This window comes from Notolepis coatsorum, assembly GCF_963971535.1.
Source record: "Notolepis coatsorum genome assembly, chromosome: 7".
Taxonomy (NCBI): Eukaryota; Metazoa; Chordata; class Actinopteri; order Aulopiformes; family Paralepididae; genus Notolepis; species Notolepis coatsorum.
The window spans coordinates 105,471,025-105,485,326 of record NC_140171.1 but is presented as its reverse complement, the minus strand read 5'-3'; the positions used below and the strand labels follow the sequence as shown (position 1 = coordinate 105,485,326).

The 14,302-nt window shown below is 44.0% G+C and overlaps 1 protein-coding gene across 1 annotated transcript in view; it reads right to left on the bottom strand.

Annotated features, from left to right (window-relative positions):
* Nucleotides 1-14,302, bottom strand: part of smc3 (structural maintenance of chromosomes 3) — a 143,600-nt gene that overhangs the window by 43,741 nt on the left and 85,557 nt on the right. The window contains exon 21 of the mRNA XM_084318657.1: nucleotides 13,081-13,239. Within this exon, the coding sequence (XP_084174783.1) occupies nucleotides 13,081-13,239 (159 nt within the window). The remainder of the gene's footprint in view (nucleotides 1-13,080; nucleotides 13,240-14,302) is intronic.

The window sequence follows — 14,302 nt, the reverse complement described above, 5'->3', positions numbered from 1 at the left end:
GAGTCTGCCCATTACGTCACACCGCTTGCACCCGCCCTGCTGTTCTTAGCACCAATCGGCAAGCGCGTATTCATGTTTTACTTCCGCTTTTGTCCGCCATTGATTTTGACAAGAGCTCAATAACATCAACGTTAGCTCCCCGCCGCCGACGTTTAGCTTTTAGCTCCGCAGGATGACTAAACGAGGCATAATGATTTTACTGCAACGAATGTTATAATAAAAGCCTTTCCATACATCTGTCTGATTGAAAACTTTATTAACAGACCGCAGAATGGGCACAATTTACTCAGCACGTGCTGAGATATAAACGAGTAATGCTTGCTATCTATCTAGGTTGCTATGTTCGGGTAAATACGCTGATGTTATTGAACGTGTAACTATATAACGTTAATGCCACAAAACGAATGCATTTGTCAATCATAAGTAGTAACTTTGATGCAGTAGTGTGTGTGTGGGGCGGCGTTGTTCAAAGGTTTGAACGTGTGGACCAGATTGACGCGACACAATCCTCTTGGGCAAAACATCACGATATCCACAATACGTTTAAAAAGTGTATCGTTAATGAACTGTACCCGATATTTATATAATATCGTCATATCGCCCAGCCCTAGTACAGGGCCATTTTTTATTTTCTAAATAGTACAGGTTTGAGTGGTAGGATATAGAGTAGTCAATAGTAATTATCATGTGCATAATCCATCTAGATCCACACTCCATTTCAGTAGGTGGCGGTAATGCACCAAAACGTTTGTGCCAACCGCCAATAAAAATCAGAAGAAGAAGAATGCTCAACTATGCTACACCCACGGAAAGGTTGTTGGCACATTGGTTCCACACGGACATTATACGTTGTTGCACTTGCTTCCAGAAGGCTCCGTTTAGGTCAGCTAGTAGCAGAGGCTCTGTTGTGATTTCTAGTGCACAATAAATATTCAACATTCTCTGTTGAGACAACTAAAAACACATTTGTTCAGACAGGCCTTTGGTCATACATAGGCAATCTTTCTTGTCCTCACTGTTCCTATAGTTGTTTTTTAATTAGTGACTCATGATTTTATCCAAATTATTTTATTCTACTTTTTTTTATCTGGTTTCACTGTTTTTTAACTGCTGTCTGTTGTGTCATTTATTTCTGTTTTTGTTTTGTTGTGTTTTTTTTATATTAACCCATTCTCTGCCACCACTTTGATCATCCTAAATCATCCTCTGCCAGCGCTATTTGTCTATGGAGATGTTCACCTTCTTTGCAGGGCTATAACCTTTTAAATTGTATTGCTAAATTGACATTACTATGGCCCATTCAACATCAATTATCTATCGTTCAGGATGTAGGAAGGTTTTACTTTTTCATTCACACATTCATACTAAAATACCGTCTAGAGTATAAATATGTTTTTATCGTTTTCTGCAGTATTTCATAGAACGTGAGATATAGGCATAAATGCATATATTAGATTATCAAATGCAGTTTGATACCGATCAACGTTATATTAAAAATGTCAACTGTACATGGTCCTAAACGTCATGATTGATCATCTGCGGGTGAAGGGAGGGAGGGTCGTTTATAATTCAATGACCGACGTTAAATGATTCATGTAGTATGGGTGATATATTGATCAGAGCAGTTTGTATCGAAAATGATAAAGAAAAACGCTGAAACTCACCCCAGTCTCCTCGTAGCGTTGGGCGATGAGAGTGGAGCAAACGGATCCCAATTATGGGATGTTGATCGATGTGATCCATTTCCGGTTTGTATATTACTAATACACATCCAAATCATGTTGATTATCGAGTTATGGCAAAGATCCATATCGACGGTGTCTGTATTGAGCCCCGGGACGATAAGAGAGTGGCCGGACGAAAATAGGGGACGGACCAAGCTACAATGGGAACTTCCGGTTTGGCAACTCGTCGATCGGCCACGAGGTGGCGGTATCGAAGCGTTGCAGAGTTGTGATGGCTCAGACAGCATCACCCAAGACTCCGTGGGTGAAATATGAATACCATGACGAAAATATGAAATATTGATCTCAAAAAAGCCTTACGGAGTTATTGGCAGACAACGCATGGCGGAGAAACCCGCCTTAACACGTGATTGGCGGAGAATGGGTTAACACTTTCAGTGCCACGGACGACATAGCTCGTTTTATTAGCGATCTGAAATCATATTTCATCAACCGAGTCTCCCGTTGGTACAGCAGCCCCTACAGGAGCTCAGAATGGAAAAAGCGCCCCCTATCGTCTATCCCTGTGTAACTGCAGGTCAGTCGCTTAGACTGACCTGGGATCTGTAGATATGTAGGGGCGCAGCCAGCTGGTTCCTTGTGCTGGCAATAAGTCTGATCAACATGGAAGTCATCGCGGGACGGGAATCAGCCTGGAATACCGTAATTCCTCTAATAGTGACCCGGGCTTGTATTTGCTTAAACTGTAGCGGGTACCAGGCTTTTATTAGGAGGAGGCATGTATAAGAGAGAGGCCTATATTTATAATTTTCAAACGGATCATAATGAATAAATCAACATTTTGTGTCAGTTTGAACCCAGTAAAATGTACTGGGTTCATTTATTGAAACCAAGTACTGTATGAAATAGTAAACCGTGCAATTACAGGTGGTCACTGGTCATTTCAACGTTTTCAAAGTGAAATCAAGTAACTTTACCTTAGCAGCTCAGTATGCAGCTCAGTATATTAGTAACCCGGCTTGTATTAGGAGGTCGGCTTATAATTGCTTAGCTCAAGAGCAGACCCGGCCATTAATAGAGACCCGGCTTGTATTTGAATACCGGTCACCATTAGAGGAATTACGGTATATATTTACAGCAGCCAATACTCAATCAATAAGCGTGATCGATATTTGGAATGGCGATCAGGAATTGGAATGATCTTTTTGGAGAACATCTGATCTGAGGTAAGGAATCTATTTTACCAGTCTTAGGATAATCAGAGTTGTATTCGCTGAGATCTCAGCGTTTGCCCTGTGTGATGTGTCTGTATGTGCGCGATCGCTGATGAGGAAATAAGAGAATCGATTTTTCAGATCGCCTCTATAGCGTGCATACGTACACATATACTATCGATAATCTAATGTTTATTTGAAAACGATTCATAAATAGGCCGAAAAATGACAACGTTTTTGTGTATTCTAGAATATTCCAGTAAATGTCTTTTATCATGGAATCTTTATATTTTCCTTGAAAACGAGGGCTTTTCAAAATGCTATAAAACGAAAATGAACCGATAAAAAAACAATCCGCTTCGACAATGTTGCCTGGAAAACGAGTCATTGATAAGCGACGGCAGATTAGACACATAGCCATAATTAAAAACATAGATTAGGCGTTTTTAATGCTAACATTGAAGTGGGTCGCGGCATTCAAGGAGGTTCCGGGGCACCGAGCTCCGGCACGGAAAGTGTTAAGCTGTAGTGTAAAGCACCCTGTGCATTCGTGCTGTGAAGGGTGCTATATAAATAAAAGTCATTAATTCATTCATCAGTTAGTGTTACATCCCAATGTATATATTCCCCAGTGTGTGTCTCCATGTGTGTGTGTTCTCCATTTTGTTTGTTTCCTCCCTCCAGCCATTGTTCCCTTCACCATTGGTCAATTCTTCCATTATTGCAATACAGCACCGATTGGTGGATGGCTTCAGACTCCAACACTCAATCCACACCACCCAATCATGGATCACCCCACACCTGTTAAAACATGGCTTCTCACTTCAGTCTTTCTCTCTCTCTGGCATGAGGCTAGGCATGTTGTGTTTTTGGTAAACCTGTAACTTTGACAGTATTGCATTTCGTTTATTGCCTTTGGTGCTTAGTAGTAATTTCCTTGTGTGTGTATGGCCACAGAGAGAGCATTGTTAGTTATAGTTTGTTTTTGTATATATTCTGCCTTTGTTTCTGTATAATTAATGTGTTTTTCTCTCTTTCTCAGGAAGCACAGATGGGGTGAGCTGCCATTTCCTTTGGATATTGTTTTCTCCTGTTTTGGTTAGGTAAGAGTAGTTTAGGTAATGTAATCTCTTTTACCATAGATTAGGTTTGGGTTTATTTGGAGTATAGTGGTGTTTGTTTGTTGTTTTGGCCTGGGCTCACCCCTGAGCTACATGTGCTTCCTTTGCATCTATCAATAAATATCATTGTTGTTTACAAACGTGGTCCATCTTTTCTGTCAACCAACTGTTATGTTACAGCCCTTTACCCTTAAGGCCTCTGCATGCTACAGAAACTTCAAAGCAACTTCAACACAACATCGACAAAGCAACGGTGTTGCAGACACATTACCTTTATGCTTCTGCAAAATCAACGCGCAGCCTATGATGCAACAAAATGTACCCCGGATGTGCGGCTCGAGCGCGCCCAGCCCGCCTGAATACTTTGGGCAGCCGAAGGTGCGCACTCTAGCAATTACAAACGGATTTCCCTTCTCAACCATACATCGTTAGTATAATAATAGCCCTGTTTATGTTTGTTTTCGCTTGTGTTCTTGTATATAGTGTAATATAGTTATATCGCCACATCAACCCAGTCCATCCCCATTGTTTCCCCAATCTCCTTCCACGGATTCATCGTCATAATGCTATCCTTGTAGTCTTTAGACCCGCTATTATATAAATGTTTGTACTTTCGGACCTCCTCTGCAATACGTTCCTGCATTTGATTCATTTTAAACAAACAATTAAACAAGTGTAATGAAACAATACACTAGCTATCGAGCTCCTGTCAGAAAGTGTTTTGGTCTCGAGCTCCTGTCAGAAAGTTTTCTTTTGGTCTCGAGCCAGGAAAACACTAGAAGTGACAGACAGCCCCGCCCCCATTCACTACCAACCAATCACTGCTACGCAATACCAACGCAACGGGTCTTTAGATTAGATTTTGGAGACAGGTACGCAACGTCCTCGCAACACTGTCTACAAGACTGTCTGCAACAAGCGCGCTGAAATCGCGCCGATGTTGTGTTGAAGTTGCTTTGAATTTGCTGTAGCATGTAGAGGCCTTTAGACTCACAGGGGTCGTAACATAAATGGGGGTGGAAAAAGAGCTCAGACTGCGGGAGTTGGAGCTGGGAGACCAAAGGAGTGGATCCAACTCTGCTACACCGACTCCTCCACAAGGCCCGGGTATGTCCTCCTCCACAGCTTATTCATCACACACTTTTGATATAAGTAAACACATTGCTTTGGTGCCTCCGTTCCGAGAGACCGAAGTTGATACTTATTTTAATGTGTTTGAGCGTATTGCTGCTTCATTGCGCTGGCCAAGAGTAGGGATGGGTATCGTTAGGATTTTATCGATACTACTACTCCTATCGATACTGCTTAACGGTTCGGTACTTTATCGATACTCTTATCGGTTCTTTTTGATAATTTTTTTATGATTTTTATATTTGCAGTTGAGAGCATTGGTCATCTCCCTACAGTAAAGATTAGAAATGATTGAATTATTGTAAATTTGTGTGGAGTGGTGGGAATAGCTGCTTCAATAATAACTTATAACAACAACAGACAAGTTAGACAACTATGTATACAAAAAAAACGATATACACTGAATGATTAGTTGTTACCTAAAGTCCTTGGACTCCACTGTAGAGAACGGGTGCAGGCCTTTGACAACAAACTTTGTCACAGCCCTGTGACACTCGTTCACCCTATCCTCTGTCATCTTTCCTCTAGCTGCTAGGGAGAAAGGACTTTGGGTGGTGGAGGTAGAGAGGATGTGTGGTGGGCTCACTGGCCTGGGACACATTGGTGGCTGACCTCAGCTTGACGATCTATAAAAAGTTTTTAGATTGTAGTATTTGTAGCTAAACAATTATTTTGTTTATTAGCCTATTTGTAATAATTCGTTATTAGCCTAGGAAACTCCGTATCTTGGCTTACCGGCTGCAGTGGACGTGGATGCAGATGGACCACTGCGCGCAAGGCAGTCGAATACGGCGCATTTCTGCAAACTAATAGTGTTTTGCAAACAAATGTTTTGATAGATTGCTCGTATTGCCACCCTTACTGGCAAATGTTTTGTTGCACTTGTGAACGCTTCGCTCTATCCGCCATCACGACTCAGTCCATGCAGAGCTGTCTGTGTCTGTGTGCAGCGCGCGTCAGCACGGAGACAGCGCTGAGATGCTTCCAGCTGCAGCACATCAGGTGTGCGGGGCTTGTATGTGCGGGGCTTGTAAGCGCTGCGGTCTGACGTGCTGCAGCTGCATACTATTGACAGCGCTTTCATTAAGGAGTACCCGTATGTATGTGTAGCGCGACTCGCGAGGAGTGTGTGTAATAATGACTCGCTGCGACTCGCTTCTCGTGCAGAGAGAGGAGAGATCGTTCGCAACTTTTAAATAATAATAATAATAATAATAATAATAATTTCTCTAGAGTATCGATAGCAGTACCGAGGACGTCGGAGCTTATAAATACTCCGGTATTTTCTAATATAGTACCGGTTCCCGTTTAAAACCGGGGTCCGGGGGGCATCCCTAGCCAAGAGAGGTCTGGCCTTTGTTGCTTCAATGCAAATTGACTGGTAAAGCCCAAGAGGTTTGTTCAACACTTTCCCTAGAAGATAGTCTATTGTATGATACTGTGAAGGCTGCCATCCTTCGTGCATATGAGCTTGTGCCCGAAGCTTATAGGCAGAGGTTTCGCAGTCACAAGAGAGCTGTCAACCAGACCTTTGTAGAGTTTGCTAGAGAGAAGGGAACTCTCTTTGATAAATGGTGTGCAGCAAGCAAGGCCTCAGATCTTAACTCTCTCAGAGAACTCATTCTATTAGAAGAGTTTAAGAATCGTTTGCCAGAGCGTATTGTAATTTACCTGAGTGAGCAGAAAGTGTCCACTCTGCAGCAAGCTGCTGTATTAGCTGATGAGTTTGCGCTAACCCATAAAACTGTGTTTGTAGATAGGCGTGACTCGTTTCCCCCCCATGATTTCTCTCAGAGACCTTCTGTCCCCAACCATTCAGAATTCACACACCCCCGACCAAAAATGTCACCTCCACGCTCAAAAGATGAGCGGACATGTTACTACTGTCATAAATCTGGTCATGTTATTTCTGACTGTTTAACATTGAAACGTAAGCAGCAACCGTCCTCTCAGAACTTTAGACAACCCAAAGGGGTTGGTCTGATTAAAATGGCACCCGATTCCGATCAACAGATGCACAATGATCAGGATGTTCTCGATCCTTGTTTCAGGCCATTTACTTCCAAGGGTTTAGTTTCCTTGACAGGGGATCCAAAAGATCAGTGTACAGTTCAGATCTTACGAGATACTGGAGCCTCACAATCCTTTATCCTCTCTGATGTACTACCTCTGTCTGAGAAATCTTCCTGTGGTTCTAGTGTCCTAGTTCAAGGTATTGAGATGGGTTTCGTGCCAGCCCCGTTACACTGTATTCATGTACAATCTGATTTGGTCACTGGTTTCTTTAAAATAGGGGTGAGACCTTCCTTGCCAGTTAAAGGCATTTCCTTTATCATGGGAAATGATTTAGCTGGAGGACAGGTGAACGCTGTGCTGGAAGTGTTGGATCACCCAGACACAGATTCTCTGCCTGATGACTTGTCACAGAACTTCCCTGAAGTTTTTTCTGCAAGTGTTGTCACTCGGGCTCAATTGAAAAAGAGAGGTGATGAAATTAATTTGTCTGACTCTGTTTTTGCTTCAGCCTTTGTCAGGGAGGAGTTGCTGGCTCCAACTTCTGATTCCGCTGACAAACCACCGACTCATAGTAAGGTACCCCCACAGACAACTGTAACAAGTTCCGACGCTTTGAAGTTACCCGTTACTCGTGAAATGCTAATTACTGCCCAGAAGGCTGACCCTTCTCTTGCAAAATGTTTCTCTTCTCTTGAAACAGAACAGAGGAGAGAGTTGCATTCTTATTTTGTGGATGAAGGAGTTTTGATGCGTACATGGAGGTCCCATGGTACTAGACTGGCAGAGCATGCACAATCGGAGATAGGGCTACCAGATCAGGTGCCAGACTGGAGCACTGTTTATCAGATTGTTGTCCCTGCAGTTTATCGTCAGCATGTACTGTTCTTGGCCCATGACCACCCTTGGTCTGGACACTTGGGAGTCACTAAAACATACAACAGAATACTTCAACATTTCTTTTGGCCCGGTTTGAAGTCCGATGTAGCACAGTACTGTCGTACCTGTAGTACTTGTCATATCACCGGAAAGCCAAACCAGGTAATTCCACCTGCTCCCCTCTGTCCTATACCAGCGGTCGGTGAACCATTTGAACATGTCATAGTTGACTGTGTTGGTCCGTTGCCAAAGACCAAAGCCGGCAATCAGTTTTTGTTGACAATAATGTGTACCGCCACCCGTTTCCCTGAGGCTATCCCTCTTCGCAGAATTACAGCGCCTGTAATAATTAAGGCTTTGACGAAGTTCTTCTCCACGTTTGGACTGCCTAAGGTAGTACAAACGGACCAAGGCACCAACTTCCTGTCTAGGTTGTTTGAGCAAGTGTTACAGTCCCTGGGTATCCGACATAGTGTCCAGTGCCTACCACCCTGAAACTCAGGGGGCTCTAGAACGTTGGCATCAGACCTTAAAGTCCATGCTGCGTAAATATTGCTTAGACACAGAGAAAGATTGGGATGAGGGTGTCCCCCTTGTTCTATTTGCTGCGCGAGAGACCATACAGGAGTCTCTTGGTTTCAGTCCTGCTGAGCTCGTTTTTGGGCACACTGTTAGAGGGCCTCTGAAAGTTCTTAAAGAACGGTTCATGTCAAAGGGTGCCAGCACACCCACTAATGTTCTAGATTTTGTTAGCCAGTTTCGAGAGCGACTGCATCAGGCGTGCTCTCTCGCAAAAGAAGCGCTCTCTTCTTCCCAGAGAACTATGAAACGGCGCTATGACGAGAAAGCTGTTTCTCGATCTTTCCAGCCAGGTGATAAGGTTCTAGTCCTGTTACCTATCCTTGGTTCTGCTCTTTCCGCTCGTTTTTCCGGACCGTATGCAATAGACAAGAAGATAAGTGATACAGACTATGTGGTTCGCACCCCTGATCGTAAACGTCACTCTCGTGTTTGCCACATCAATATGCTTAAACCATATTTTTCCAGAGATAGTGTGCAGGTGAAGACCTCAGACCAGACAGCCGGACTGGCCGTCTCTGCTGTTGCCTCAACTCCAATAGTTCCGGACTCTCCTGACGTTAGTGGTGAGGACGTAGATGGCTTGGAGTTGCGCAATGCAGCCCATCAGGGTGCTAGATTGTCCAACACTGAGATGTTATTGAACCTGCCCACTCACTTAGCACACTTACCTGAGGAGCAGCGAGAGGACATCACAAATTTGATTCAGGCCTACATGGCTCTGTTTGGTGATGTTCCCTCCTGTACTTCTGTATTGGCCCATGATATTAAAGTTAACAATGCTGTGCCTATCAAGCAACATGCATACCGTGTTAACATCACCAAGAGGGCCATGATGCAACAGGAGGTTGACTATTTGTTAAAACATGGTTTAGCCAAGCCAAGTTGCAGTCCCTGGAGTTCACCTTGCTTGTTAGCTCCCAAATCGGATGGAACTCCTAGATTTTGTACTGATTTCCGAAAGGTAAATGCTGTCACCGTGCCTGATTCCTTCCCACTGCCCCGCATGGAAGATTGTATTGACAACCTTGGATCTGCCACCTATGTTAGCAAACTAGATTTGTTAAAGGGTTACTGGCAGGTCCCTTTGACCCCCCGTGCCTCGGAAATCTCGGCGTTTGTTACTCCTGACAATTTTTTGCAATATACTGTAATGCCTTTTGGAATGCGTAATGCCCCGGCCACTTTCCAGCGACTGGTGACCCTAGTCCTGGCTGGTGTTCCAAATTGTAATGCCTATCTCGATGACCTGGTTGTCTATTCGACCAACTGGCGTGACCACATGACAACCTTGCAAACTGTCTTTGACCGCTTGGCTGGAGCCTCCCTGACCCTTAACCTTGCCAAGTGTGAGTTCGGCAAGGCTACGGTTACCTATCTTGGTAAGCAGGTAGGACAAGGCCAAGTGCGTCCGGTGGATGCAAAAATATCTGCAATCACAACTTTTCCAGTGCCTACTACTAGGCGGGAATTGCGTAGATTCCTTGGGATGGCTGGGTATTACCGTGGTTTTTGCCGGAACTTTTCTTCTGTCGTCACTTCTCTCACTAGCCTGTGTAGCCCGTCCAAACCATTCATTTGGACAGCTGATTGTCAAAATGCATTTGATAGTGTTAAAGCTCTCTTATGCAGTTCCCCTGTTCTCTCTGCTCCAGATTTCTCCCTGCCGTTCCAGCTGGAGGTGGATGCCAGCGGGGTGGGAGCTGGAGGGGTGTTATTACAGGAAGATCATGATGGTGTCAGTCACCCGGTTTGTTATTTCTCCCGGAAATTTAACAAACATCAACTAAACTATTCCACTATTGAAAAGGAGACTTTGGCTATGTTGTATGCGTTGCAACATTTTGAGGTGTATGTCGGTTCGAGCGTATTACCAGTGGTAGTATACACCGACCACAACCCATTGGTTTTTCTGTCGCGGATGTACAACCACAATCAGCGCCTCATGCGTTGGGCGCTCATAGTGCAAAATTATAACCTCAGCATAAAGCATAAGAAGGGGTCTGAGAATGTGTTGGCGGATGCTCTATCTCGGAGTTAAATCTCTCGTGCTGTCGACTTGTTCTATTTTGCTGTCGACTCGTTCTACTGTATATTGCTGTCGACTTGATCTATTTTTGCTGTCTACTCGGTCTATGTTGCTGTCGACTCGTTTTATGTTGCTGCTAGTTTTTTCATAGCTCTTTGTTTTGGAGTGCATGTTATCTCAGATGTTATCTCGTTGTTAAAAAAAAAACATGTTTAGTTGGTGTTAAGTGTCAGACATGTTTTTTGTCTTATGTATGGGGGTGTTACATCCCAATGTATATATTCCCCAGTGTGTGTCTCCATGTGTGTGTGTTCTCCATTTTGTTTGTTTCCTCCCTCCAGCCATTGTTCCCTTCACCATTGGTCAATTCTTCCATTATTGCAATACAGCACCGATTGGTGGATGGCTTCAGACTCCAACACTCAATCCACACCACCCAATCATGGATCACCCCACACCTGTTAAAACATGGCTTCTCACTTCAGTCTTTCTCTCTCTCTGGCATGAGGCTAGGCATGTTGTGTTTTTGGTAAACCTGTAACTTTGACAGTATTGCATTTCGTTTATTGCCTTTGGTGCTTAGTAGTAATTTCCTTGTGTGTGTATGGCCACAGAGAGAGCATTGTTAGTTATAGTTTGTTTTTGTATATATTCTGCCTTTGTTTCTGTATAATTAATGTGTTTTTCTCTCTTTCTCAGGAAGCACAGATGGGGTGAGCTGCCATTTCCTTTGGATATTGTTTTCTCCTGTTTTGGTTAGGTAAGAGTAGTTTAGGTAATGTAATCTCTTTTACCATAGATTAGGTTTGGGTTTATTTGGAGTATAGTGGTGTTTGTTTGTTGTTTTGGCCTGGGCTCACCCCTGAGCTACATGTGCTTCCTTTGCATCTATCAATAAATATCATTGTTGTTTACAAACGTGGTCCATCTTTTCTGTCAACCAACTGTTATGTTACAGCCCTTTACCCTTAGACTCACAGGGGTCGTAACAGTTAGCCACATTAGCGTGAGCTAGGTTAGCCAGTTAGCGTGAGCTAGATGGAAATACAATGCAATATTAATGGTGAAAAAGTGATTTACCTTGGAATACTCCTTTGCCAACTTGCTGTACTTTGCTTGCAGGTCTGCAGCTGGATTATGAATAGTCCCAACTTTAGCCAAGGTAACGTTAAGCTAAAACTAGCTTTTCAAATAGCTCTTCAGCTAATAACAGAGCTCCCCGTCACACTGCTCAACTCGGGACGATGGCATTAAGAAAAGTTATAATTATTTTGTCTCGTCTTGTTTTAGTCAACAATATCAACATGCATGAAGAGAAATTTCGTCCTGGTTTTTATAAATTACATTTGTGTCCTCAGTTGTGGTCAACGATATTTAATAAACTATTTAGTCTAGTTAGGGTGACATGGTCTTCAATAATGTGACGTCACGTCTCGTTGTAGTCATGAAAAAAAACCTTCGTTGACGAACATCTTTCGTCACCGTTTTAGTCAACAAAATTAACACTGGTTGCAGGAGGGGCGCGCCGGTCTAAATCACATTGCATGCGTGCACGACGAAGGATAATAGTGATGATCTAGCGTTGATTTCAGGAAGATCCGATAATCAGGCGAAAAATGACAACATGTTTATTGAATTACACAAAAACAAAAACGCTGTTTGTGTCTTTTCCCTGGAATTGCTCACAAGCGGCCGGACTATGTTCATATTCAAAACGGTATAAAACGGAAATGTACGGATGAAAAAAGAATCTGTTTTTTGCACGTTGACCAGAAGCAGCTCAATGAGACTCGACGGCGTTATTAGACCCATAGCTATACTATAAAATATAGGTTTAGGTCTACAAAGTACAACTACGTTTACATGGGGTTAATGGACGGCACGGAAGTGGTCACTTCCCGGAAGGGGCGTGGCACTCAATGTGTTAATAAAGAGACTAGAGCAGAGAGAGAGAGAGAGAGACACACTCATCCTCAAGAAGAGATGTAGGTAGTCATGGAGGTGGGGTAAAATAACTACACAGAGGCTGTTAAAATCAGTCCACTACAACTCTGTACAATAGTAACAATTTATATATTTTATACCCAGTTTAATCACCTGTACATTGTATATTACTATTGCACTTTACTGTTACATTTGCAAATACATTTTAATCTAATATTCCGATATAGTGGCAACTGTCACCTGTTTTGACATATGAGTGAGAATATCACACCGGACCACAGACCTAGACGCCCGAACCACAGACCTAGACGACCAAACCCCAGACCTAGACGCCCGAACCCCAGACCTAGACACCCGAACCACAGACCTATACGCCCGAACCCCAGACCTAGACGCCCGAACCCCAGACATAGATTCCCGGACCACAGACCTAGACACCCAGACTTAGACGCCCGGACCACACCGCACGGACCCCGCCCCTCTACCTGCTGGAGCTGCCGGATCTCGTCATTGAGGTCGTCGACGCGCCTCTGGTCCTCCAGGCTGAGCTGGGACAGCAGGTCGGTGCCAAGCTCGGCCTTCAGAGACTCCCTGGTGGACTCCATGGCATGCAGGCTGGCCTCCAGACTCTGGAGACTACGTTGCTGGAGGGGAAGAGAACAGTGGTGAGGGGGGTGGCGCTCAGAGACGCAAATGTTCACGCTCGTCTTAAAAAAATTATAAAAATGGTAAGAAATTCACTGCAGGAAGTGACACAAAAGCAGAGTAAATACAAAAAAGCAGCACCACTATCATACTATGACAATAGAATAGAATAGAAATACTTTCATTATCCCGAGGGAAATTTGACACTGCAAATCGCTCTCATTAAACATTTAGACAGAACAAGTCACGAATAAGAATAACAAAACAAATGGCCTAAGAATAAGAATAGAATAAAATAATAACTGTCACTCTGTGCTCAGTGATGCAGTGAGGCACAGTGATGCATTGTATAGTCTGATGGCTGTCGGAATGACAGACTTCCTGTGCCGTTCAGTGCTGCATTTAGGTAGTGTAAGCCTAGCACTGAACATGCTCCTCCTGTCAGCCAAGTCTGTGTATAGTGGGTGGGAGGGGTTTTCCCTGATGGCCTGGAACTTAGCAAGGCTCCTCCTCTCCGCCACCCTCGGTAGAGAGTCCAGCTCCACCCCAACCACGCTACGGGCCTTCCTGACCAGCTTATCCAGCCTGTTTGTGTCCCCTGCTCTCAGTCTGCTGCCCCAGCAGGTCACAGCGTACAAGAAGGCGCCCGCCACCACCGACTCATAGAACATCCTCAACATCCTTGTACAAATGTCGGTAGTCGGCTCTGGCCCTTCTTGTACAGTGCCTCTGCGTATTTTGACCCGTTCAGTTTGTTGTCGATGTGCACACCGAGGTATTTGTACTCCTCAACCATGTCCACATCAACTCCCCTGATGGAAACGGGGGTCACAGGTGCACTCCTCCTCCTCCCCAGCTCCACCACCAGTTACCTGGTCTTCGCCACATTTAGCTGCAGGTGGTTTTTATGTCACCATGTGACGAAGTCCACTACCAGTTCCCGGTATTCCCTCTCATCAGTCATCACCGTCCTTTATACATCCCACTACGCACCAGACAACGCACTAGCGTCAAAATTGTATTATTAAACATTTCCATTTCTTTTTTGCAGTGAAAGCTTGG